This window comes from Prionailurus viverrinus, chromosome C2 (assembly GCF_022837055.1).
Source record: "Prionailurus viverrinus isolate Anna chromosome C2, UM_Priviv_1.0, whole genome shotgun sequence".
Classification (NCBI taxonomy): domain Eukaryota; kingdom Metazoa; phylum Chordata; class Mammalia; order Carnivora; family Felidae; genus Prionailurus; species Prionailurus viverrinus.
The window spans coordinates 153,964,174-153,991,902 of NC_062569.1; the positions used below are offsets into that span (position 1 = coordinate 153,964,174).

At 45.5% G+C, this 27,729-nt stretch overlaps 1 protein-coding gene across 7 annotated transcripts in view; it reads left to right on the forward strand.

Moving 5' to 3' along the window:
• Positions 1 to 27,729, forward strand: part of IGSF5 (immunoglobulin superfamily member 5) — an 80,796-nt gene that overhangs the window by 21,431 nt on the left and 31,636 nt on the right. For 5 of the 7 annotated variants that reach the window (XR_007155743.1, XR_007155742.1, XM_047875727.1 and 2 more), the window contains 5 exons: positions 2,429 to 2,728; positions 13,280 to 13,420; positions 16,878 to 16,902; positions 20,616 to 20,716; positions 22,149 to 22,222. Coding sequence is in view for 4 of the 7 variants with exons in the window: in XM_047875727.1 (XP_047731683.1) it covers positions 2,429 to 2,728; positions 13,280 to 13,420; positions 16,878 to 16,902; positions 20,616 to 20,716; positions 22,149 to 22,222 (641 nt within the window). In the remaining 3 variants the exon portion in view is untranslated. Of the gene's footprint in view, positions 1 to 2,428; positions 2,729 to 13,279; positions 13,421 to 16,877; positions 16,903 to 20,449; positions 20,520 to 20,615; positions 20,717 to 22,148; positions 22,227 to 27,729 lie in introns of those variants that run through there. The other 2 variants (XR_007155744.1, XM_047875729.1) reach the window with 2 other exon arrangements.

Consider the following 27,729-nt stretch of genomic DNA (forward strand, 5'->3'; position numbering starts at 1 on the left):
CCCATCTAGTTTGGGAACTGTTGGGCATCCCCTAGAACTTTCAGGGTCCGTAAGTCACGACTGCTTCCATTATAATACTAACATGTGAATTGCCTTTCCTACGCTCACTTCACTTGTGCCCACAGGATGTCTTTCCCAATAACTGATGTATAATGATACAAAGTCATGCAAAAGTGAAAGGTCAGTTAAAGCGCCAGACAGAGCAATGGGTTTGTATGTCAAAGAGAATGAGAGTTCCTTTATATAGTTTCAGTTTCCACAGTGCAACTACCCTGTAAGAAATCACTGCTTGCCAAGTGTTGGTACAATATCAAGGCACATACGTGATTATTTGAAAAACCTTCTCACTGTTTCACCTGTATATCCATGGGAGGTCAGATTTATTTATTTGTTAAAAAAAATTTTTTTTAAAACGTTTATTCACTTTTGAGAGGCAGAGAGTGAGCAGGGGAGGGGCAGAGAGAGAGGGAGGCACAGAATCCAAAGCAGCTCCAGGCTCTGAGCCGTCAGCACAGAGCTCAATGCGGGACTCGAACTCATGATCTGTGAGATCATGACCTGAGCTGAAGTTGGAGGCTTAACCAACTGAGCCATCCAGGCACCTCCATGTGAAGTCAGTTTTAAAAATATACTCCAGTAAAGCCATTTATTGAATATATTGCAACAGCTTGAATGCAGAACCAGATAGGAGAATCCAGCTAGACGTTAAAGAGACTTGCAGAAATCTAAAACAATGATATTCTTCTCAATAATTTATGTTGGGTTAAAAACACAGGTGTTTTTCATCATAATATGGTAATCCACGGTGACATGTAGTGATTTGTCATTGTTATTTTAAATATCTTTAAAAATAAATATTCTAATTTCAAGTATGGTAAATATTTTTTATAGTTTATTTATTTTGAGAGAGGGAGAGAGTGAGCGTACAAGCAGGGGAGGGGAAGAGAGGGGGGGAGAGAGACGGAGGGAGGGAGGGAGGGAGGGAGGGAGGGAGGGAGAGAGAGAGAGAGAGAGAGAGAGAGAGAGAGAGAGAGAGAGAGAGAGAGAATCCCAAGCAGGCTCCATGCTGTCAGCACAGACCTGATGTGGGCCTTGAACTCAGGAACCACGAAAGCGTGACCTGAGCCAAAATCAAGAGTCAGATGCTTAATCGACTGAACCACCCGGGTGCCGCTCAAGTATGGTAAATATTGATAGAACATAAACAAAATGTCTTTGGAGTCCTCAGTGATTTTTAAGAGTACTGAAACAAAAACATTTGAAAACCACTGATCGAGTCAGATTGTTTCATCTGACCTTTAAAAACAGAGAGTGATTGCCCAGGTGAGGGCAATTTGACTGAGAACTGAGGGTTTTTTTTTAAATGTTTATTTATTTTATTTTGAGAGAGAGGGAGAGTGCAAGCAGGGGAGGGGCAGAGAGAGACACACACAGAATCTGAAGCAGGCTCCCAGCTCCGAGCTGTCAGCACAGAGCCCGACGCAGGGCTCAAACTCATGGACCTTGAGATCATGACCTGAACCAAAGTTGGCTGCTTAACTCACTGAGCCACTCAGGTGCCCGCCCCAAGACTGAGTTTTTGATTCTTAGTCCAGTGTTCTTCCCATTATATTATACAACAGGGAGGATATTTTAATTTGGACGCTTGGATGTTTCACTAAGGCTGTGTCTTTACTGGAGCCAATCCTCAGGTTATTTTATTAATATTAGCACACACAAGTCCTATTTTCGTATAGGTTGTTTATAGTGTGAACATTGACATATGCAGGTAGGCCATTCATAAAAACCGTAAGGTTTTTGATTTATCTATTATATTCTGGTACATAATTTTGGGCAATTATTGTTATAATTATATTAGATTTGATTTTGAATTCATTTGCAACTGGAAAAACATTTTAAGGAAATACTATAGGAAGTTCTGTTTAGAAATGTATGACCCCCCAAATAAAATGAAATGAATCTGACTGACCAAAGGCCAGGAACAACTTGCTTCCCATGACCCTGAGATACGTTCTCCGACAATGGAAAGAATGTATGAAGGTTTTTTTTTCCCTTTTTGCTTTTGCTCCCAGGAGAGCCCAGGACAACTTTGCAACTTCACTTGAGTGACTGAGTAGCCTACTCTGGCAGGCACACTTGCCCTCTCTTTCCCATAGAATTCATATTCTCCTGGATCCTGATTTTTATTTATTCATTTCCTCTGGAATTATATGTTCCCTGGTGAGCAACCTCCCCTTCTTCCATGAACCTGGCAGGTCTAAATAAAGACACAGGTCAAACCTGAGTTAAGGTTCTCGATACAGACACAGCCAGTTTGGCCTCGGGAAGATGGCTCTCGTGAAATGCGATCCAAGGGGAAAATTAAAGACAACCTGGAACCAACAGAGGTATGGTCACCCCTTTGGAACACTTCTCTTTTCTTCTTTAGTTATGGGGGCGTTGCTCATTCCCGGAGGCAACCTTGTAGTCGCGGAGGATGAACCTTGTAATGTGACTTGCCACGCATGGGGCTGGATCCCGCCCCCAGGTATTTCCTGGGATATCGGCGTTCCCGTGAGCCACTCGAGCTATCATTCCATTCCGGAGCCCAACAATCCCCAAAGTGCAGTGAGCGTCCTGACTCTCACACCACAGGGCAACGGGACTTTGACTTGTGTGGCTACCATGAAAGGGCTGCATGCCCACAAGTCTGTAACTGTGAATCTTACCGTGGTTCAGCCTCCTTTGGGTAAGTGAAGACCTTTTGCTTTATATAAAATAAAAATATTGTTGCATGCTTGTATTTCATACGGGGTGCTCTCAGTCAATAATGCCTAGGAAAATCGGATGATGACCTTGATTTTAGGTAGGGATGGTGATGGAGACAAATTAGTGTCAGCTTAATGATGCCGCAATTCCACTTGCTTTTAAATTTCATTTTCAAGTGTCTCTCTTTTTTTTTAATGTTTATTTTTGAAAGAGAGAGAGAGAGACAGAGCGTGAGCAGGGGAGGGGCAGAGAGAGAGGGAGACACAGAATCCGAAACAGGCTCCAGGCTCTGAGCTGTCAGCACAGTGCCCGACGCAGGGCTTGAACCCACGAACTGTGAGATCATGACCTGAGCCGAAGTCGGACGCTCAAATGACTGAGCCACCCAGGCGCCCCAAGTGTTTTCATTTTTGACTTCCTTATGGAAACCATTAAGAACCTTGACAATTATCATAAAACACATCAGGTTCAGGGATAAACACTTGAAGTCAGTGTTTCTCTGTAGCTTTTATCTGTTGTTCCAGTTTGATCCCATCCTCTTGGCCAGTATGGGGCAAGCTCTTCTAATATTTGAGGAGGGTGTGCAGGCCCTCTTGTGGTTTCTTTCTTTCTTTCTTTCTTTCTTTTGTTCTTTCGTTCTTTCGTTCTTTCTGTCTTTCTTTCTGTCTTTCTTTCTCCCAACAAATCCACAGTGTATTTGAAGGCACCACGTCTTATATTTTAAAAAATATAACTAAAAACTCAACTAAATGACATAAATTTAGAGTTTAGATTCCCAAGAGAACCTACTGTAGGGTCCTTGGCATACCAAAAACTCTAACCACACAGCCTACAGGGCTGCAGAGCCTGCTTGAACTCTGTCAGCCTGGAACAAGAAGAAAACGTGGGGCCAGGACTGGAGATCAACTTTCAGTCTTTCATTTTGCAAAAGAGGACTGAAAGGGAGGCCTAGAGAGGTGCTGTGCTCTGGCTGGGGCAGAGCAGGACCTAGAAGCCAGGTAGGGGTTCTCTCTTGGTCCAAAGAGTTTCCCACTACAAAAACACCTTTACTTGAGATCTTCCAAAGTTCAGAACAAAGTTCTAGCCAGAGAAAGATTGATGATGAAGAAGAGGAAGAAGGAGAAGGAGAAGAGGAGGAGGAGCAAGTGGAGGAAGAGAAGGAGCAAGAGGAGGAAGAGGAGGAAGAAGAAGAAGAAACACAGCATTTGCCAAGTAAAGGCTCTGTTTTAAGTGCTTCTCAGATGTTAACTGAATTAACATGCACAGCAGGTCTATGAGTGGACCCTGTTATTACTTCTGTTGCAGAGGTGAGGTGACAGGGAAATAGTATGGTTTGGAATTTGCCCGTGTCCGCAGAACTAGTAAATGGCAGAGATGGCCCTGCTGGTCTGTCTCCAGAATCTGCTCACCTGTCAGCTCTGCGTTTCACTTGTGTGGGCATGTGGGCAGCCACGTGGGGGGATGGGAGAGTGTCCTATGGCTTCCATAACAGTGTTCCACAAAGTGGGTGGCTTATACCAGAGAAATATGTTATGTCACAGCTCTGGAGGCTGAATGTCTGAGATCAAGGTGTTGGTAGGCCTGGTTCTTTCCAGGAACCATAAGGGAATGATCTCTAGGCCTCTCTCTTAGCTTCTGGTATTTGCTGGTGGTCTTTGGTGTTTCTTGGCTTGTAGAAGTAGCAACCTGACTTCTGTTGTCATCTTCACAGGATGCTCTCTCTGTGTGCTTGTCTGTGTCCAAATTTCCCCTTTAAAATTTTTAAAAAATTTATTTATTTTGAGAAAGAGAGTGAGACAGGGAGAGAGAGAGAGGTGGGGGAGGGGCGGGGGCGGGGGGAGAAAGAGAGAGAGAGAGAATTCCTAGCAGGCTCTACTCCGTCAGCACAGATTCTGATGCAGAGCTTGAACCCATGAACTATGACATCATGACCTGAGCCAAAACCAAAAGCTGGATGCTCAACCAACTGAGCCACCTGGGTGCCCCTAAATTTCCCTTTTTTATAAGAACACCACTCATATTGGATTATGGGACCCATCCCATCGAGTATAACCTCATCTTAACTAAATTGCATCTGCAATACTCTGTTTTCAAATAAGGTTACATTCTGGGAATACTGGGCGTTAGTACTGTAACACATGAATTTTAGGGGGACACAAGTCAACCCGTCATCACAGATGATGTCTCCGTGAACCTATAAAAAGCCAGTCAGAGACTAACCTGTGGTCAGTACCAACAGTTCTGTGCTTTGCACTGTGGGGATTAGTCCTTGGTGCAACGAGCACAAGCTTGTCCCACCATTGCTAAAACTTTGCCTCTTGTCTCTGATTCAGATGCTCCCAGAGACCAGGCAGACAACAGAAACGAAAGCATAAGTGAATACATGTGTCAGGTAGAAGATGGAGTGGAGGGGCCCATTGGGAACCAGACATCATGCTCCATCCACGTGGAACAGCTCTATCAGTGCCAGCTGGTTGTTGCCAATGGGAAAGGAGATCCAGGGCTGGCAGATCTCTGACCTGGATCTGGTGACTAGCAGTGCTTTTGAGGGCGAAGGACACCGAAATCTGTGTTTCTTTGGTTTTAAGTCAAGATTAATTTATTTTGGCTTATTAAATTCAAGGGAGTTTGGCTTATTCTCTGCTAAGACGACGTAAGAAGATAAAACGAGAATTCAAACCCAGCTTGCTTTTCTGTCTCCAGTTTGTTATTTTGAACAACTAAAACCTTTAGAAAAATTGCAAGACCAGTACAATGAATACCTGTCTTCCTTTGCCTAGATACAACAAATGTTAACATTTTGTCCTGTTTGCCCCTCTCTCAGCTTTTTCTTTGGCTGAGCCATTTGAGAGCTTCTGTTAAATAAATACCTAAATACCTTGGCATGTGTATCATAAGAACAAAGGCATTCTACTTAACCACACATGATGTCGTCAGTGATCACGAAATATAATGCTGACACAATACTATTATGTAATATACAGCCCATATTTGCATTTCCCCAAGTATCCTTTGTAGTGATTTTCTTCTCCAAACCAGTATCCAGTCAAAGACCATGCATTGCCTTTGGCTGTCAGGTGTATTGTTTCCTTCCCTTACTCTTGAATGGCTCCCTCACCTTTTCTGTCTTTCCTGATATAAACCGATTTTGATTTGGGGCTAAATATTCTTGGCAAGCCATGGGTATTGTCATGTGGGCACATGATGCCGATTTTCTCTATCATTGGTAATGAATTTGGTCATTTGGCTAATGATTTCTCTGTTGTAATGATACCTTTCTCCTTTATAATTAATACATAATCAGCGTATACTGTATGAATGTCTCATTTCCTGGCAGTCTTTCACCTCATAGCTTTTGTGTTCATCAATAAGTCATTGCCTAAATCTGTTGCTTCTATGGTGGTTGTAAAAGAATGATTTTCTGGCTCCATAATTTTTCTATATTTGTTAGTTGGTGGTCTTCTGTTAAGAAGAGACTTCTTTTGCCTTTTTTTCCTTTTCCTTTTCTTTCTTTTTTTTTTTAAACAGTTTTAGTATGGACTCCTTTTTATCCAATACACTATTATCTGCTCCTGTCATTATTCATTTTGATGTTCAGGTTGCTCCATATTTGGCTAGTGGAATCCCTTCCAGCTGGTCCAGTGTCCTTTTTGACATGGCCCTTAGTTTTTGAGCAGTCAGCCTAGTAAGATGATGTTCTGAAGTCCCTATGCATTTCACCTCTTCTACCTGGAATCAGCCATTTCTCCAAGGAGCCAGTCGAGCTTGCTTTGAAGCTATTTAAATATGATAAAGTATGGTCCAGGCTTTGAAAGGGAGGATTAAAAAAAAAAAAGAAAGTTCCATTAGCCCCAAATGCAATGAAATCGACTGTTGAAACTGCACATCTTAACAAGGTAACACTGCAACAGAGCTCTGGTCTGATGGATCATGCCCCAGAGAAATGGATTTTAGAGATTCGCTTGCCTCAAAGCTTTTCTTTTGTAGGGAAGGGTAAGGAGCACTTAATTTCCGTTGATCAGGTTTAATTCAGCTGAGGGCCTCGTAAACTGGGACTGGGGGAGTTAGGCCTTAGTTACGGCAGCTGGGGTCCCCGCAGCCTCAAAGGGAAGCCCAGTGGGCGCCTTGCAATGAGTCTTACTTTATGGGACTCATTTGGAAAAGGGTAATTTGTTTCTAAATTATTCATCAAGATCCAGAGCAGCTGGCGGCTGGCTGCGTGTTGTATATTTTATGCAAGTTTTAGTAGCTGAAGACCTCATTACAGCGCGGGCTGCTGGTGCGTGGGAGGCTTCCAGAAACACAGCCAGCGGTCCGGAGAGCCCAGAAGCAGCAAGCCTGGGCTGTGCAGGCTTCTTCAGGAATCGATAAGCATCAGTCCTGCCACCGATTTCCTCCTAAAAGTGCAAGAAGTCTTCACTTCTGGAATAGTCCCTGTAAGTCGTGGCAGGAATGACAATGGCCGTTTAGGAAGCCTGTAATTAGTTCAAGCCAAATGAAACACTCACTGACTCCTGAAAGAGAAGCATCCTGAAAAGGATACTGCTAATTTTTTTTTTTTCTAAAGATCGATTTTCTCGATTCCAGAAGCAACACCGCATTGCAGACACACGGACGGCTGAAAGTGAGAGCCCCTCTCACAACCCTTCTTCAGATAAGCGCTCTCAGCCCTCTGTGCGCCCAGCTGCCTGGTTTCCTCTGTTTTCTTGCTTGGTGTGCAGGCCAGTGAAGCGTTCCAACAAAGCAACATTGTTGGGACAGGGGAGCACCCGGTAGAGTGTAGTGATTCCTGGTTATAATCTTAGTTTTGTGGGGAGTGGTGATTTCGACGGCCCGGGAGTGACAGTCCTGGGTCACAGCTCTGGCTCCCGCTATGTGATTCTGAGCAAGTCACTGACTTCGGAGCTTAGTCTTCTTGCCTGTTAAATGAGAAGCAGAGGGGCGCCTGGGTGGCGCAGTCGGTTAAGAGTCCGACTTCAGCCAGGTCACGATCTCGCGGTCCGTGAGTTCGAGCCCCGCGTCGGGCTCTGGGCTGATGGCTCAGAGCCTGGAGCCTGTTTCCAATTCTGTGTCTCCCTCTCTCTCTGCCCCTCCCCCGTTCATGCTCTGTCTCTCTCTGTCCCAAAAAATAAATAAATGTTGAAAAAAAAAATTAAAAAAAAAAAATGAGAAGCAGAAGCATAGAGCAGAAATTCTCTTTCCCGGCTGCCTGTTAGCCTCCAGGAGCTTTGACGCACATGGTGAATGCTCATCCCAAAGGTTCTGACGTAATTGGTTTGTGCGGGACCTGGAAATGGACATTTTTGAGAAAGCCCCAGTTCACTGGGCAGTCAGAACTGGGGGCTCCTGCACAGGGAAATCTTGAAGGTCTTGCCTCCTGAGCCAGCTTCATTAGTGCTGTTATCCACACAGACGTGGACACCAGAGAGCCTGGGCTCAGATTCCCAGCTTGCCTGCTGTGTGACTTCAGGCAAGTTACTTAACCTCTCTGTGCCTCAATTTTCTCATCTGTAAAACAGAGATGATAATATCTACCTCACACAATTGTTATTGGTGTCAGAAGTAAGCAGGTTAAAACGTCTAAAGTGCTCAGGACAGTCCCTGCTGCAGAGCCCAAGGGCAGGAGAGGGGGGCAGCTTTTATCACTTGTCTCATTGATTCAGAGATCTCCTGTGTCCCTTCCAGTCAGCAGAGGAGCACCTTTTCACATGCCGCTGGTGACATTTTGTTTCGATCCAATTGGTTTCGAGAAATTCTATAGGCCCTTTTAAAACCCAGAGCATTTCTGTGAGAGCATCTGGGAAGAACTGTCTTCCTTTTCTGTGCAGATGGGTAAAGGACAGCCTTGAAGCTGAGATTAAAGGTGCACAGGAAATTCAGGATTGTGGCCATGACATGCACAGTTGTGTGAGGGAACGTAGGGCCGAAGGCAAGCAGTGCTCAACTTGGACGTGGTCTTCCTTGGTCACGAGGTGCACATGTGCATCCTTTCCAGCAACTCTGTCGTTCACCTTGAACCGATTACATCCACATCCTTTGCTAGGACATACGTCAGGGTCCAGCACCTACCTGGACTCCCCATTTCCCGTAAGACCTGGGCTGCAGCTTCCCAGAAGGATTCTTCCAAATTGGACACACAACACAAATAGACAAGAGTCACAGCACCGGGTTTTCTCCTGTTCTGAGAAACAGAACCGAGCCTGTTCTGGTTTTCTGTTGTCCAGCATTCACTGAGTGTCTTTGTTCCACGTGCCTTATCTGTACAATGGAGGATTATGGACAAGGTCATACCAAGATTCTGTGCTTTCTGCCCGCTCTCATGCTTCCCATCAGTAGATGACCATTATTTATTTTTCTTCCAATCCACTGTAAATGTACCATTTAAAAAGCATCACACTAAGACGTCTATGATATATATGCCTGTGTGCATTCATATGTATGTCATATATGATAAATTAAAAATTGTTATTCAAATAGGAAAAGTTCTTCTGTGTAGCTCCAGTACCAAATTACCCTCCCCCCCTCGTGGTGCATGCACCGTGCTGTCTGGGGGGCCCCACTGGACTAGAGGGAGAGCGAAAGTCTTCCCTCGGTGTGAAACCCCAGGGGAGATTTGACCCCCAGTGGAGGGTGGTCACAGCATATAAGAAGCAAAAGAACGAGCCGTGTGCCTCCTGATACCAGTCGCTGTTTTGGTGAGAGTTTGGGGCTTTTAGGTGAGTGCAGGCAACACTTTGCTGAGCACGGTGGTTGAATTAAGAGATAAGAGAGTGAGTGAGATCACAGTACCCAGCAGGGTAGCCCTTCCCTTCCTTTAAATAAGTCCTTCCTGAGGGATAGGCAGCTATTTCTGTGCTAGATCAGAGGAAAGGTTGTCACGGTCAAGACTTGGTTGACAGAAGCTTGGCAGACTGGTCATTTTCTCCAGTAGGGGAGGAAAATGCCCTGATAGGGAATGTTTGGGGCAAGTCAGCAAATGTGTGTTGACTTCACCAGTGTGAATTTCAAGCCTATCTCTTGAATGTTTCAAATAGGCTCCGGGCCAGACATGGAGCTTGAACGCGGGGCTTGAACTAACGACCCTGAGATCAAGACCTGAGTTGAGATCAAGAGTAGAGTGCTTAACTGACTGAGCCACCCAGGTGCCCCGCCCCCATCTCTTGAATATTGAGCCAGATCTTAATGTTTAACCCCAGCTGGCTCCCTTAAGAAAGCTAATATTTGCAAACTTCAATTCGTAAACAGTTCATCATACTGATTTAGAATGATGTCAGCAATCTCGAACGTGTGTGTTGTACCCTACAGTGTTCTCAGCACTTTGACATGCATCCCGAGTCTCTGACCAGCCTGGGGGGAAGGGAGCAGGACCTGTGGACGAGTGAGCCAGTGGCCAGTAGAACACAAGTAAACAGTGGCCATGAGATTTCGCTGGATGCACTGACATGAAGCCCAAAGCTCTTTGTCAGTTGCAAAGTTTCCTCACGGTGCTCTGAGTTTAAACTCCAGATTGTGATGATCATAAATGTGGTTTTGGACTTATTACTGTTATTATTTTTATTTTTATCACATCCATAAGCTGGAGCATCCTGTTGTGTGGCAGGTTGCTTGGGAAGTGTTTGCCTTTTGGTATTTTCAAAGTGTGGGTCACCAACCACCTGTATCAGAATCACCTGGGTGCCATTGCAAACCCCCTGACTTGGCACCACTGGAGGCAGGCTCTGCATTTGCATGTGCAGCGAGCATTCCAGGCGATGCTTGGGATTTTGCTCTCGGTGCAGCAGGTGGACAATCTGTATTCCTCCCTGGATGGGAAGACACTGGATTGTTTTAAAGCTCCAATTCTGGGGCTGAGGAGGGGTGGTAGGAGAAGGGTAGAATTCTGCCCCTACCAACTCTGCCTTTTCTGGGGAATTCTTTTCTATCCCTGTCTGTCTCAATTCATCTCAGAGAAATGATGGGTCATGTGGAGATACATCATCCATCCTTCCTTCCTTCCTTCCTTCCTTCCTTCCTTCCTCCCTCCCTCCCTCCTTCCCTCCCTCCCTCCCTCCCTCCCTTCCCTCCATCCTTCCATCCATCCTTCCCTCCATCCTTCCATCCATCCTTCAATCCATCCATCCTTCCATCCATCCTTCCCTCCATCCTTCCATCCATCCTTCAATCCATCCATCCTTCCATCTATCCTTCCATCCATCCTTCCATCCATCCTTCCCTCCATCCTTCCATCCATCCTTCCATCCATCCTTCAATCCATCCATCCTTCCATCCATCCTTCCATCCATCCTTCCATCCATCCTTCCATCCATCCTTCAATCCATCCATCCTTCCATCCATCCATCCTTCCATCCATCCTTCCATCCATCCTTCCATCCATCCTTCCATCCATCCATCCATCCTTCCATCCATCCTTCCATCCATCCTTCCATCCATCCTTCCATCCATCCTTCAATCCATCCATCCATCCTTCCATCCATCCTTCCATCCATCCTTCCATCCATCCTTCCATCCATCCATCCATCCATCCATCCATCCATCCATCCATCCAATGTGCCCAATATGTACCAGGTGCTTGGGGTATAAGAAAAATAAGACATAGTCCTCAACCTTGAGGAGACTAAGTTTAGTTTAGATAGTAGCAAATGTGTAAGAAGAACTGAAGGTGAAAGCTGCCAGTTTCACAAACATTTATGGTGGCAATGAATGGGAGATGTATAAAAAAAAGGAAATTTAAAAAACCATCACAGGTAATGCGGAGAGGCTTTGCACAGAGAGCAGAAAACAAGTACCTTTTTATATTATGTAATTCTTCAAAGCACAGAGTTCTCTGAATTTTAGCATGTGCTTCGAGATCAGTCCATGTATTATTTTGCAGTGGAATCCTTTCTTGTCCGTGAGTCAGAATCCAAGTGGTTGATGATTGTAGAAACTAGGGCATTAGTGATCATCTCTAACCATTCCTGTAAGGTTGTCTGAGCATTTAACTTTGACACAGGATTAGCAAATTATGATTTCAAGGTCAATTTTCATGGAAAACTCTAAGAACACCCAAGAACTGTTTTCCCACTATAACCTCTGGTTCCAAAGTGCTAGAAAGTCTGTTGATTTAAATTTTTTAAAAATGTTTATTTAGTTTTTGAGAGAGACAGAACATGAGTGGCAGAGGGGCAGAGACAGAGGGAGACACAGAATCCGAATCAGGCTCCAGGCTCTGAGCTGTCAGCACAGAGCCTGACAAGGGGCTCAAATTCATGGACCGTGAGACCATGACCTGAGCTGAAGTTGGACGCTCAACCAACTGAGCCACCCAGGTGCCCTTAGTCTCTTCATTTAAAAACAAACCCTCTCTTCCTTCATAGGAAGTCTATCGTTTTAATATTTTTCTAATGACTTGCATTCAATACAATAGCATTCATTTACAATGAGAATCCAACCAAGCACTCAGGGTTGAGTGACAGACTTTACTGAAGAGTAATTCACATTGGAACGGATCAACTTAAATGCGGGTTGACCTCAATGTGGTTCGGGGGTCAAGTGCAATGCCGGCCGGATAAGGGCTGTCTTCGGAACGTGGGTATGGTTCTTCTAACCCACGGCTGCACGGTGCTGTCCAATGGGACTTCCTGTGGTGAGGACCATGTTCTGCACCTGTGGGAACTGAGCACTTGAAATGTGGCTAGTGTGACTGAGGTGCTGAGTATTTAATTGTATATAATTCTGGTTAATTTAATTTGAATTTAGAGAACTGTGCAAAGCATGTTGGACAGTTCTGGCTAAGACAGCGCTGTACTACATCAAAGTGGCTTTTTCTTCTCTCTTCCCTTCTCTCCTCTTCCCTTTCACTCTCTGCAGGCACTACCTTGCCTGTCTGTTCCCTTTCCCAAATCTGTGACTACTGGATGCAACAAGAGGGCAAAGCAGACATTAAGGGCAGTGCCTCCCAAAGTGCCATGGGAAACAGCAATGAGCAGATGAGGAATGAAGTCTGTGGGCGGGGTGTGGGTGGGCTGGGGCCGAAGGCCCTTGCAGTACAATCCCTTAGACGTGACTCTTCTTCAGTTTGGCCTCGTTTCCTCTGGGCTCTGGACCCTTGATGGGTGGGAACGTGGAAGGGAGAACCAAATGCTGGTCTTGCAGTCTTGTCTGGTAGTAGCTGCCTAGTAAGTATTCCTTGGCGAAATAAAGGATGTTGGGGTGAGGTAATCACTCCTCCCACTTGGGAGCGGTCTTCCTGTGCTGCCTACTCTACCTCTAAGAACAATAGAGGCGCTAACTGACAAATACTGGGACCGTGTTACTCAGCAGGTGCTTATTGGCAGCAGTAAGTATTGTAATGGAAGATCCTGTAGAGCATTGAATATCTGAGCACACTGAAGAGAAGTTGACCTATGACACCCAGCTGTAGTGGCCAAATGGTTATAATATTATCGGAAAACAGAATCTAACTTACAGGGCGGCAGAAATAGTGATTACGAACCCTAGACGGTAGCAAGCATCACTAAATAAATTTTTTTTTCTCCTCTCAACTTTATAGGCAGTATTGATAAAGCAGGTACATCATTGCCTACCTGGGCCATAATTCTGCTTGCAGTATCATTTTCGTTGCTTTTGATCCTGATCATTGTTCTGATTATAATAATCTGCTGCTGTTGTGTCTCCGGGAGAGGGAAAAAAGGTAATTTTTTTGTTTATATAGATTTGTGTATATATTTGAACGTTTGGTACAAACACTTGTCGGTCATTAGCTCCTTAACTCTTTTGTAAGATGCATTGGCCTTTGGAGCACACTTTATTTGGAAGCGGGCTTCAGAGAAGGAAAGGATTTTATGAAGAAGGAATACATTCCCTTTGGGGCTTGCTGTAACCACTCCCAGAAAGACTGAGATCTGCACACTTTTGAGAGGGTGAAGAGACAGTACCTTTCTCAGCAAAGACGCTGACTATTTGAGTTCTGTGCTTATTTGCGAGGATAGAAGGACATTGTGATCTGCCACTTAGATGCTGTGCTTTTATCTAGAATAGTATCTACCTATCTGAGCACATGAAAAGATTATTTCCTATTTTGTGTAATTCCAAATTGCATTTGGAGGTGCATGTTGATATAGTGGTGGGAAGAAAAAGAAGGTCTGCCAATAAAAATAGTACAAATAAACTTAATAATCACACATTTCTTCTGAATGAAGTCTTTCGAGGACTCCAAGATATATGAAAGCAGTGGCCTCGTTTGGGGGTCAGGCTTCACAATGGGGTGGGCTCACCAACATTGGGGGGTGGGCTTGTCGTGAGGTTCAGCCATTCGTGACTTCAGAAACCAAAGGATCTTTGTCATGTAGAAGGCTCGGGACTTTCCAAGTGCTGAATGTGTGTGTCCAGCCTTACCTTTCTTTGTCTCGGAAAACCTCACCTACGCCTATTTGAATATTCTCTACACTTAAATTATTTTTCTTACAATCAGACTTCTGATATTAGGCTATGTGTCAGTTTAATTGCATTTAAAATGTCATTAGTAATGGGGCGTCTGGGTGGCGCAGTCGGTTAAGCGTCCGACTTCAGCCAGGTGGCGATCTCGCGGTCCGTGAGTTCGAGCCCCGCGTCGGGCTCTGGGCTGATGGCTCAGAGCCTGGAGCCTGTTTCCGATTCTGTGTCTCCCTCTCTCTCTGCGCCTCCCCCGTTCATGCTCTGTCTCTCTCTGTCCCCAAAATAAAATAAAACGTTGAAAAAAAAATTTTAAATGTCATTAGTAATAATTGCCATTTGATGAGCCCTTTTTTGTGGGTGACCCAGGCACTGTGTTAATTATCTTACATGGACTATCTCTCTTAGATAGTCTATGCACAGTGCATAGTTAAGCCATATCTAAGCTAATTGCCTAGCCTCAGCCCCTGCATGGATTTGGTTCGGGATTGGGAATTAATTCTGTGATACAACTTTATTCCCTAGGAAACAGAACATGAAAAGTAGTAAGCCTCTGTTGGCCCAGATTTGATGGCAATTTGCTTTAACTTGGGAGTTACCCTATATGCCACAGATGGATTACTCAAGTAAAATACACTGGATTTTAGATGAAAACGATTGGATAACTTAAATTTTAATGTAGACGTGACTAGGATTGTGCAGTGCCTTCAGAATACTATTTTCCACATTAGCTACTGTGGTGTCGTTGAAGGAGCATTCTGTTTATTTGGATTCCTGCTTCTCCTAAGCTGTTTTTTGCCTGTTCCATAATAGCCTAGTAGGAAGGTTGTGATGGTTGGTGGCCCAGGTAAGATATGCACCGGGGGGACTGTCTGATTTTTAGCATTCTCATTTACAAGATGGGGATAAGTGCCGTCCTATAGATCGGTCATGAGGACAAAATAAATTGCTACATGAAACTGTTTCCATTCTAGATTAAAAAAAATTTTTTTTACTGTGTTTTATTTTTTGAGAGAGACCGTGTGCTGACAGCACAATGTGGGGCTTGAACCCACAAACCGTGAGATCATGACCAGGGCTGAAGTTGGACACTAAACCGACTGAGCCACCCAGCTGCCCCTCCACTTTAGATTTTATCCTTTACTTAACTTTGAGATGAAAAGCTCATGTAAGAGTGAGCTATGTTTATTCCCCTGTGTCTTAACAGGTCTAGGTAAGTGTTGTGAGCAGGGCCTGTGGCGACCTTACAAAGCTCACCCCCATTGGGTGGGACTCACAATGGACACTACATTTCACCTTGACATAAATGGAAAGGATGCAATGAAGGCCTGGGTTTCCCCCATGACAATTATTTCCATCCTTAAAAATGGCAAGCATCAGGTTGTTTTCAGAAGTATTTTCTGGCACTTTGCTTTGCTGATGCCTGGAGAATTCTCAATGGTCTGACTGGTTAACTGGAGACCGACTGAAGAGAGCTGAGGACCCCACTAAGTGTGGCCTGAAGGCCATGGGATTGTTTCTGCTATTAGAGCAAAGAAGCCAAGAGCCCATCTCCTGCAGCCCATTCCTTAAGGAAACAATAGTGACATTCTGTGTCTCTCTTTCAATTCAAATAAGATTGCTTCTGAAGTCCAATTTGGGGTGTGAATTGGCAGATGATATTACGACTGGAAGTAAGTGGGAATATTCTCTAAAAATAAGGAAAATGAATATATTTTAGATCTCAGTAAAGCTTTTTTTTAACATTTTTTAATAAATGTTTATTTTTGGGAGAGAGAGACAAGAGTGTGAGTGGGGAAGGGGTAGAAAGAGAGAGAGAGACACAGAATCCAAATCAGGCTTTATGCTTTGAGTTGTTAGCACAGAGCCTGATGCAGGGCCTGAACTTACAAACCTCGAGATCATGACCTGAGCCGAAGTTGGACGTGTAACCGACTGAGCTACCCAGGTGCCCCTGTAAAGCTTGATGAATAGAAGGCCTAGACAGGACAGCAGAGTTGCAAAGAACACTGGCTTTTGAGACAGATGATTGGAGACTGGAGCGTGACTCTGTTTCTCTCTACTTTCAAGTTCTATGTCCCCTCCAGTCCAAGAATCCTTTGATTAAAAACATCAGCAATTTAATGACAGCTCAGGGTTGGGGGGGAAGGGGATCCACCTCTATGAATCGATACCATTGGTACATGTTGATTGAAAATGAATTCTAGAATTAAGTAAATACAGTGCTTAAGCAATGTAATTCCTTATTTGTTAAAGTATGATAATACAACATGATAGTGTCTAGTTTGTTAATAATATGATGACACTAATACCTATCTCTTGGGTTGTAATGATTAAATGAGTTAAGTGCTGGCACACAGTAAGTACTGAATGAATGACACTAGGGACTGGGAATGCAGAATGCCTCTCCCTGGTGAACGGAGTCTTTGTAGTCTTGCTAGTCAAATTCAGTATTCACTAAATACTTATTAGGTACCTACTATACTACAGGTACCTAGGAATTATTTATGTTTATGATAGTTAATAGTGAATTCTACTTCCTTTATGCTTGAAAGTCATTTGGTAATTCGGTGTGGGGGAACTTAATAATACCTAATGGGTCACAGATACTCAGCAATGTATTTAATCGGCAGGGGTGGGGGGGTTGTCTATAAAAACTGATGATATTTTATTTTGTGATTTTGTGATATGTGATTTTTTTCCTTTTTTTCCCCCAGAATCTAGTTATCAAAGTGAAATAAGGTAAGTTTGAAATCACATCACTTTCCTGAAAACAAAGACAAGCAAATGAAAAACAACCAAACAACACCAACTCTACCACCACTAACACACACACAACTGTGGTGTTCCAGGATTATGTTACTCAAAATTAAGTACTGAAAGTGGACGACTCTGAAAAACACATATGCCAAACACAAACTCATATGGCAAAATTAATCATAGAATAAAATAGGGGCTGGTTACTGCCTAAGTTTGACTTGCCCTGGCTCACTTAGGAGATTTTCTACCTGGTGTCTGGCATTTACAACTCTTTCCACAAGAGGACACTAGGCGCCTGCACCGTGACTGTTGGCCCTCCTGTTTTTAGTCAATGCAAAGGACTCAAGGAACATTTCAAGGATATTAAAGAACCATGCAGAAATCCTGTGGCAGTTTCTGGGGTGGTGGAGAACAGTGGGGCCAGCTGGATGGCTTCAGGCACATGAAACTGACCAGACAGACAAATTAGGTAGCATTTACTGCTTGTACCACTGATAGGGGAGGGGATAGAAAAATTCCTGACAATCCCATGGCCGTCCAGAAGTAGCCGCAAGCACTTTGAAGGTAGCTGTGTCAAGGACCTACAGTAATACAATAACTAGTTTAAATGTCTGCAATATTTATACAAGTATAAATGCGCTAAGGGGAGGGATTTTTAGACAGCGGTGATTTTGGTGGGGGTGTTACAGCCAACCATGTCTAATTTTCACTATTTTATTAGATAATTTTTGTTTTTGATAGGCTGTGGTTTAAAAATACCTTTAGGCTACATGCGGTGAATGAAGATGTGTGTAATCATTGTGTAACAGACACTAGCTGTTCTCCCTTTGACCCCGGTCACTCCCCGGTGATAATGCGGATTTGGGAGAGGCAGCTGCGGTCTCTCTCAGGACACCACAAAGCAGCAATCTGAAATGACACCTCCTTTGGGGCCTGACTTAGGGCAAGAGGAGAGGAAGGCAGACTCACTCTAATAATTATTCTGGTATCTCTCAGCCTGATGGCAGCCTGGATTCTTCCGTGGACCGTTATTGACTTTGTAACATCTTTCACTTGTGTTCTCTGGGATATTAGCTGATTTCAAAACATAGGACACTGGTCAGCAGCGACTCGGGGGCATGGGTAGAGAATAAGAACTACTGACAACAGCAGCAACAATATGGCAGTAGTGATGACAACAGCTGGTTTATGCCAAGTGCCGAACACACGTGCCAGGTGCTGTTCTACACGCAGTGGAGCCCGTTTTCTCGCCGGATGCTCACGATGATTTTATGGGCCGTTTCTTCATTTTGTAGAGGAGGAAACTGAGGGGTACAGAGAGGTTAGGTAGTGTGCCCCGGGTCTCCCATCTGGAGAGTGGATGGTCAGGATGTGAGCGAGGCCGTCCTGCTCAGGGCCTGGACCTTGCCCCTGTGCAGCTCTCACACTTAGATCTGAGTGCATTAGGTCTGGGGAGTAAAGACGGGGAGACTCACTGGGACCCCCATATCCTAGCTGCTTTCCCTGCACTGTGCCAGCTGTGCTGGCTCCAGCTGCTTTCAGACGTCTTCTGCAGTAAAATAACATACTTCTTCCTCTAGAATCAATGCATGTTTATTATAGAAAAAATTAAAAATACAGTTTAAAAAATATATTTATTTATTTTTGGGAGAGTGCAAGTGGGAGAGGGGCAGAGAGGGGGAGACAGAGGTTCTGGAACGGGCTGTGTGCTAACAGGCTTGATGGCAGCAAGCCCGATGTGGGGCTCGAACTCACGAACTGAGAGATCATGACCTGAGCTGAAGCTGGACGCCCAACCGACTTGAGCAACGCTCAGCCCAAGTGCCCCAAACGTATCGTTTTATTTGTTTATTTATTTATTAAAAAAGATTTTTTTTAACGTTTATTTTTGAGACAGAGAGAGACAGAGCATGAGCAGGGGAGGGTCAGAGACAGGGAGACACAGAATCCGAAATAGGCTTCAGGCTCTGAGCGGTCAGCACAGAGCCTGACGTGGGGCTGAAGCTCACGGATTGCGAGATCATGACCTGAGCTGAAGTCAGCTGCTCAACCGACTGAGCCACCTAGGTGCCCCCAAACATATCGTTTTAAGAAATGATTTTGAAATCACCCCTAATTCTATTGTTCAGAAGTAGGTGTTGTCACCTGAGTATGTATATGCTCACTTCGATGTATATGCACGCATCGATGCGTTCACGTCGATACACACACACATGCATTTTGTAAAATTTGGACCATAATAAACCTTACTTCATAACTTGCTCTTCTCTCTTGAAACTCTTCTGAAGATTATTTCCGTTGACAAATACTTGCCGGCCACATTTTTGCTTCATTTGCTTAATAAATATATCTTACTGAAGTGTGAGTACAGAAAAGTTCACAACTCGCGGGTGCATTGCTTGATTTTCACAAGGCATATGGGCCTTGAGTGGGGCCATGCAGAACTAGAACACCCCTAGTGCCCAATCTCCCTGCCCCCCCACATCGCTGCCTCTTCCTCAAATGTCACGTCTTCTGACCTCCATCCCCACATCCCCAGAGATCAGATTCATATGAACTTTGTGTAGATGGAATCATGTCATGTGCACTCATTGATTTTGGTTTTCACCCTGTGAGATTGGTGCATGTTGTTCAGAGAAGATGTGGATGGTTGATTATTTTATGGTACCACACACTGGGTATATATGCCATTTATCTTCTCCTTTTCCCTTTAAACGGGCATTTGGATAGTTTTCAGGTTGGGGTCATTATTAATACTGTGGCACTAAGCAATTTAGCATGTATCTTTGGTGACATGTTCATAAGTCCTCATTCCTGTTTTGTATTCAGTTGGGTATGTGTCTACTGGTGAACGCTGGGCTGCAGGGTAGGCAGGGTAGACGATTCTGTCATCATCCAGTTTTCTGAAGTAGGTGCACCTGTTTATACTTTTACATGCGGTGTGTGAGAGTTCTCATCGGTAATAACTTTTATAGGTGGCATGGAATTTCATTTTAGAGATGGATTGTCATTTATTTTACAGTCCCCTAGGGTGGGGCGCATGGACTGTTGGCAGATCTTGCTGTCATAAAGCGTTCATGAATGAACATTCTTTTAAGTAAATCTTTGCCCATATCTTTGGCCATTTCCCTATAATACATTCTTAATGGTCGAGCATGAATATTTTTAAGTCTTTGGATACCCATTGCCAAGCTTTCTTCCCCTGGGCAGCTGCACCAATTTTGGAGATTGGCATACCTTTTCTTTAAAGGGCCAGATAGTAAATATTTTTGGTGTTGTGGGCCACACTGTCTGTCACGATTACTCAGTTCTGTTGTTGTAACATGTAGGCAGCCATAAATAACATGGAAGTGGACAGGGGTGGCTCTGTTCTGATAAAACTTTATAAAGGGGCGCCTGGGTGGCTCAGTGGGTTGTCGTTGGCCAACTCTGCTTAATTGGGTCACTGGTTTCTGGGGGTGGACTATATTGACTGGGGAATGGTGCCCACGGGGCTCTCGTGATAAGGTTTCATCTCTCCCCACCTCAGTGGGAGTGTGAGCAGGCAGACCACTTGCATAGCTGTGCTGGTGGCGATGATCATCTGTCCTGATGCGGTGGTAAGTTCAGTGTGCGAGGATGCCCTGGGTGGAGCAGTGTGAACCAAACATCCACTACTGATTAACATTTGGCTTTTAAAAATGGTCTGATTCCAGGAAATCTGCAAGTGTGAAGACAAACAAAGAAACTTTTGAGACAAACTTAGAAAGTGGCAGTGAAAACCTGGGCTACCATTCAGATGAGCCGCGGACAGCAAGTGAGTGGTCGGTGGGGCCGTGGGAATACCCGAAGGGGCGTGTGGAGGAGGGGCTGGCCAGCCCAGCACCAGCTGTGCAAGCCAGAGGACTTAGCCATTCCTGGGCATTGTTCTTTGAGTAATTTTCAGAAGAAGGAGAAATTTCAGAACTAGTAATATTCTAGTAGGTAAACAGTCTACCTATTTGTCCAAAGTTTAAAGCAAAGTGGAATGACAGTTTAAGGACTTTAAAATAAACTTTCTGTTTTCATGTTCTCTTTGGATATAGCCTTCTACCTTTAGTAAAGTATGTGAGGAGGCATTTTAAGACATTGAGGGTCACTTCCCCAAAACTTCAAATAAAGGTGAGACTCAGCAAGAAATCCATTCCTATTGAGCTTTAGAGGGAGTGGGAGAATGTTGAAAACAAAACCTAACTTTGAAAAGTCTTTGTGGCACCTGAATGTCTTACCTTTACAGGACACAGTCCTAGTGAGGGCATCTTGGAAGGCTCGGGCACTGGTTAGCGGCAGGGATCTTCCAGAAGGCAGATGAGAGGGGAAGGGAGTACAAATGGGTTGGAGGGGGAGACCTGGCCCTTCTAAGTTGCCTAGAAAATCAAACTCCATGGAAAGATGTTTCATTAATCAGTTCTTACTGACAGGCTCCCCCCAAAATTGTTTTCACTAAGATTGGGGCTGTGCTCATGTCCCATCTCTCCCACTTTGCCATGGCCGCCTCACATATCTATTCAAAATGGCTCACTTAAGATTTTTAAAAATTCCATGAAGCACGACTGGTTCCTTTTTTTTTTTTAAGTTTATTTATTTATTTTGAGAGAGAGTGCATGCGAGCAGGGAGGTGCAGAGAGAGAGACAGGGAGAGAGAGAGTTCCACACTGCAGCACGGAGCCCGACTTGGGGCTCGATCTCACGAACCGTGAGATCGTGACCTGAGCTGAAATCAAGAGTTGGTCACTTAACTGACTGAGCCACCCAGCAACCCCTTGACCGTTTCCTTTCATAATCGGATCATAGCTTAAAAATTTCCTGTAGGAGAATATTTATTTCTTAGTGTTTTGAGCAATTAATCGTGTAGCTTGACCAAAATCATAGCCCAAGCCAAACCTATCTTTTTTTCCCCTCTTTTGCCCTGTGTTTATTTTCCTTGGTCAGCATTACAGCTATGGGTTCACCTTGTCTCTGGATGAGACTAATGAGTCAAGGAAGAGCTTGATTGTGAGTTTGCCATATTTTTATTTCATTAGAAAGGTAGGAGTTGCAAAGTATGTAACCTCAAGGTTAACTCTAAAAACAATCTGTTTATGGTTAAAGATTACTTTATGTGAGGGTTACTATATAAAAACAAATGCGTTTCCTTCTAAATCAGAATTGTGAGAATGTGTTATTTGGGTTTTGTCATTTATCACTCTAAAATCCTTCTTCTGTTTCAGAACTTGCTTCTTTTGCTCCAGTGTCCTCTGAATCCAGTGTTCAGGAGCAACACAGCAGTAGGCAACCTTATCAGGTGATTCAGACCATTTTACCCATTTTGAGACTCTTTTTTTTTTCCCCCCTTTAACAACCCTTGCCGTGGTAGGTGATTATAAAATCATGCCTGTTTTATGCTCATGATGGAAGAACATGGCCTTTGCTCACTGGTCAACCTGTCAACACGGAGGGAATGGGCCAGGACATGTAGTATCTCTTGGCCTTCGTAGTGGGTTTTGGGGGGAAGATCAGAAGTGTAGGTGGGGGCTTATAGATCTTGGGGTATCTCTTACATGAGGGTGCAGGTGTATGTACAGGTCTGGAGCTCCAGTGGGGGAGCACAGGTGGTAGGTATTGTTGGTTGTTAGGCTAACTCTGATGGTCTCCATCCTTCCAAAGCGCACATAAAGAACATAGTCACCCAGGAACCGTGACGACACAGTATGTTACTTTTCTGACACAGAGTCGGTGGTGGTTGTCACAGATGAGTTAGAGTGCCTGCACAGAAAATACAATTCTTTGCATAGGCATAGTCATATTAGGCAAAATATGTATTTTCTGACCATTTATTGACCTGCACAAAGGCACCTTGAAATGAGAAACACTTCGATGTGACTCTGCAGTGGTGTCCCCGATATGGATGAATGTTCTCCCCTTTGGCTTTTGGAAAAGGCCCACTGGCAGATTGGGATCCCGAAAGCACTCAGGGTCCGAAAGCACTCAGGGTCCGAGGTCTTGGCCACATTCTGACCGCGAGTCTCTATCAGCCTGAGGCGCTGCTGCTGGGAGTGCCTTCCTAGACCCGTCATTCTTTGTACGCGTAGATATTGACTTGGGCTTCTGGGCAGCCCCAGGCCATGATATTCCTCTCGGCAGCTGGGATTCAGCTCAGCCCATACATCTTGTCAGTGATGTGTGCCTCCTGGGCCTTTGGGGGTGGGTGGGGGGAGGTGAGGTTTGATTGATGCTCATGCATGTATTAAGAGACCTAAATGGTCTCAAAAGAGTGGTAGCCAGGTGGGAAGACATATGGGGGGGGGTGTCTGTGGCACGAAAGAACATGGGCCTACGTGACAAATAGTTGAGTTCCTGGTACAAGTTCAGGCTATTTCCCTAGGGTGAGTGTCGGGAAAATGGAGAGGTAAATTTCTTCCCATCTAATCTGCTCTCTTTGGCACATAGATCTTCTGATACATTTAATCTGGCCCTGGGTGCGGTGGCTTGTGGAGACATAACAGATTTCCTTTCCAGGGGCCATCTCTTGACTAAGGCGGGGGGGCTGACCCAAGAGAGTAATCACCAGGCTGTGAAGGAGCCTATCAACCCTCTAAGACTGGACCTGAGTGGGGGCCATGGGCTGATGGAGGGGTTCTCTTCACTCAGAACCAAGCACGGTCATCCAAGAACATGTTTACTCCAGCCCTTATTTCTGTGGTTACCTTTTACTGTCAGGTGTCTTTCACTGGACAAGCCAAAGTGCTTACGTCTGGCATTGGGTGGGGGGCATTGGGATAAGTGGGGAGGGGAGTCAGAAGAAGTCACGTAGATGATCCCCCCCCTAAAGTAGAAATGAGGACAAGGGAGAACTCTAGATGCATTTGGATACAGGAATGGAGAATGACGTTTCAGAGCTTAGAGTGGATCCTTCTAGAGTTTGAAGTGTTTTGAAAATACGTGGGGAGAGAAACTTGAGAAGTTTCTGCTACTTAAACATGTAATCAGCTAAATAATCTATTGGTGGAAAAAGAACAGTGGCCTGGAGGTGCTGGCCCTGGGGGACTGTCACACACACCTGTGTTTCTTGAAGTGTCTGTCAGTTTTCTAGGGGAAGGTGCATCTCGGCCCAGAGCATCAGGGTCCTTAAGAAACTAACAGAACACAAGGAGGATGAGCTGTTCTTGCCTGGACTAGAAGCTGGTGAGAGGCTATTTAAATAGCTGGATTCTTCTGTTTAGAGTTGGGGAACTTCAGGGCAAACCCTGTTTTGAAGAGTCCCCCTTTGATCAGTAACCAGAGGGTGCCTCTGCACGTGCGGGCCCAGGCACTGTCTGCAGGTTGTCCATTTGGAGAACCCGGACGCAAGATGTACCGTGAGGTACACTTTCCATGAGCACTTTGGGAAGGGAGGGAAGAAGGCAGATGGTGGAGCAAGTGGCCGAGCCTAGGAGCCCTCGGCCCAAAGAGGACATATTCTGCACGTGGTCAACTGGCCACTCGAGAGCTGCCAAGAGGCCACGCCGCTGCTTCTAGAAACAGGTCAAGGTGACTTGCAGCACAGAGGTTCCTTTTAGAACTTCCCCAGGCCAGGCCTGTAGCCCTGCCAGGTCCGTGCGTCCGTGTTCATGCTGTGCAGCCCGAGGAAGACCTTCGTCAGAGCTCATTAGGCCTCACTGAAAGACGACAGTGCAATCTGCACTTTCTTTTCTCATAGGCTCTCTCCGTTCTGTAGTGACCCCTAAAGGCCCAGGAGAGGCATCTGAGAGCTACTCAGAGCTCTTTCATTTGTCTTTCATCCCGGCCTCTTCTCCAGAGACCTCAGTGTGACTCCAGCCTGTGACAGAGCCACCTGCGCCACTGTTGGGTGTTTCCATGCTCATGGGCCCCGGTGGGACTCCTGCCCATAAAGCTGGCTTGTTGGAGTTTAGGACTGTGGGCTACAGACTACGTGATTGTGCAGAAATTCTGCACCAGCCTCGGCTCCTCAAAAGCCCGTAGCTTCAGCTGAGACATGTCCAGCTAGGAGTCAGCCTGCCCAAAATCTCTTCCCGGTGTTCTCTGCATGGAGCTCGTTGGGGCAGATGCATATCCTATCCATGGAGGCATGGTGTGCACAACACCAGCCGAGGCTCCTGTTTTGTAATAGGTCTCACGGTGGGGTGATCTTGGTTTTGCCAGCAGCTCAGCAACTGTTGAGTACGTGCCCTCGTTCTCTCTTCGTGCTGGCTCTCTTGTCTGCTCAACCTGCTGGTGTTATGTTAACTCAGCATTTTCAGATCTTAACCGGTGGCCCAGGCCTACGCACAGTCTAGCACAGCATTACTGGGGGCTCATTAAAAGCTATGCGCTGATGTGGAGAATGTCTTCAGTGCTTAGCCGTATGCTGTCACGAGCAAGGCGATACAAGGAGTGTGCGTGCGTGTAGATGCGCTCCCTTTGCAGATAATCACAACCTGATCACCCCAGGACATTTGTTAGACAGGAACAAAGGAGGACGCACCATAAAAATACTGTGTTTGGGGTTCATTGAAGAAAAGTAAATAAGTCCATGTCAGATTGCCACTTTGCTCTTGGGCACTTTGGTTTCCTTCAAGATTATCCTGTTCAAACACAATCTGAGGAGGAGGGAGCCTGAAGGGCCAGGGGCTGCACTCAGGAATCATTGATGTGGCCTTTGGGATGCCCAGACTCTTGGTCTCACCTGTGGACCTCCTGGCTCAGTGGACTTGGGATGCAGCCTCAGTGCGTCTGAGTTTTGGACAAGACAGGGCGGTTGTCTAGGTGGTGAAGCCTAAAGGCAATTGTCTACCTTATAACAAGCTGGAAATGAGGGGCTTCTGGGAGAGACAGTGGAACATTGCCAGTGACCAACTTGCCTACTTTGTGATGATTATTTGCTAGCGTCCCAGGGCATTCACGACACCCAGGTTACGTACACCGGGTAGCAGTTACACCGGACCTTTCCCGAGGGTGGAGGGCGCCTGTGCTCTTGTTGGAGTCATGTGGATCTCCTATAAGTAGAGGAGGGTCCAGTCCCCGAGCCCTGCATGTGCCCACACTGGCTCAGGGACCAGAGAAGTGTCCCAAGGAGCAGGCAGCGTCTTTGGGCCACTCTTCTCCTCGCCTTCAAGACCGCAACTTCCGGCTCCACCCAGAGTCCACGTCTGTGTCTGATCTCCAGGTCGTGGTGAACCTCCATGTGCCACGTCTTTGTCGTGCAGCACAGGCATGATTTTAATTACATCCTACGCCCAACAGTTACTAGAGCAGGAAATTGGAGTTTTAATACTTACGAGGGGCATTTGCGGCTGCACCAGCCCCCATAACTCTTGCCCCATCGATACCTTCTGATTGAGGTCCAAAACACAGGAGGCCCACACTGCCTTGGGGAAGATCAACCTGAGACGTCATGGGGAACCTCTTTTTTAGGATCTCTCATCGTGTCCAGATGCTTTTGGTGCTGAAGCCCTGAGAAAGCTTCGGAGGGGTGAGGGCTCTGCTCAGGGACAGGCTGGCATGAGTCAGGTCCTTTGGTGACCCTGGGCTGTAATCACAGGAAAAGGTACCTGCTGGCTCTTCTGGGGCTCCCTCTCTGGCTCATCCCCACCTGTCAGCCCACTGCCCTGCTAAGGTCTGCCCTGAACACGGGACTCTTCACCAGAGGCTGAGAGATAGGGGCAGTCCTTGTTCCTACCAGCAACTGGCAGAAAGGGAGGATGTGTTTCCAGGATCCAGGATCCCAAGGAATGCTTGCTGAGCCTGGAGGCACAGCCAGCACCTGTAAGTTCCTGTGTCTTGGTACCTTGCTGGCTCAGCAGTGGCTCTCAGTGGAGCGGTATACTGGAAGCTCTTCAGGTATTTGTTAAAATGCAAAGTCCTGAGCTTCTTCCAGCCTTTCTGGATCAGAACCTCTGGGAGATGGGGCCAAAGAATGGGTGTTTTTACCATGTTCTCCAGGTGATCTGCTTTGACAACAGTATTTTAGTGGCCCCACATGAAAACGAAGACATGTACAGCCTGTTTCTAAGGGCAAGTTACTGCTGAGTGCTGGGGTTTTTCTTACACCTGTGCACTGGGAATGACTTCTACTCCATGAGTGTGCCACCAAGTAGGTGGCTAGGCAGTGCTGCGAGGAGCGTTAGATGGAAGGGTCTGGATACCGAGATACTTTGCAATCTAGGCTGCACTGTAGTTGGGGTAAACTTATTTCTTAATGTTTATTCATTTTGAGAGAGAGAGCATGAGCAAGTGAGCATGTGAGCAGGGGAGGGGCAGAGAGAGATGGAGAGAAAGAATCCCAGGCAGGCTGCTTGCTGTCGGCACAGACCCTGATGTGGGGCTTGATCTCACAAACCATGAGATCATGACCTGAGTGGGACGCTTAACCGACTGAGCCACCCAGGCACCCCAGGGGAAAGCTTTTTTAAACCTCTTATGTTTTAAGTGGGTCCGAAGGCATACTGCATTCACTCTGGATGAAAGAAAAAACAGGATTTTAGGCTGCAGAGACCCCAAGAGCATGTATTAAATTGTAGGAAAGGTCAGAAAGGAAAACAAGAGAGTGATTTTCAGAAGTTACAGACACCAAAACGTGATACTTCTTTCCCCTGATGATTCCTATCCAGGCTGGATTTACAGTTAGGATACATAATACTGACTTTATATTCTAGAAAGGAGTTGATGTTGGTGAAGTACAATAAACTTAGGTATAACTGCCCATGAAACACATTAGGACAAAACTAATAAATAAAACTAGAGGGGCGCCTGGGTGGCTCAGTCCACTGGGCTTCCAACATCGGCTCATGTCATGATCTCGCAGCTTGTGGG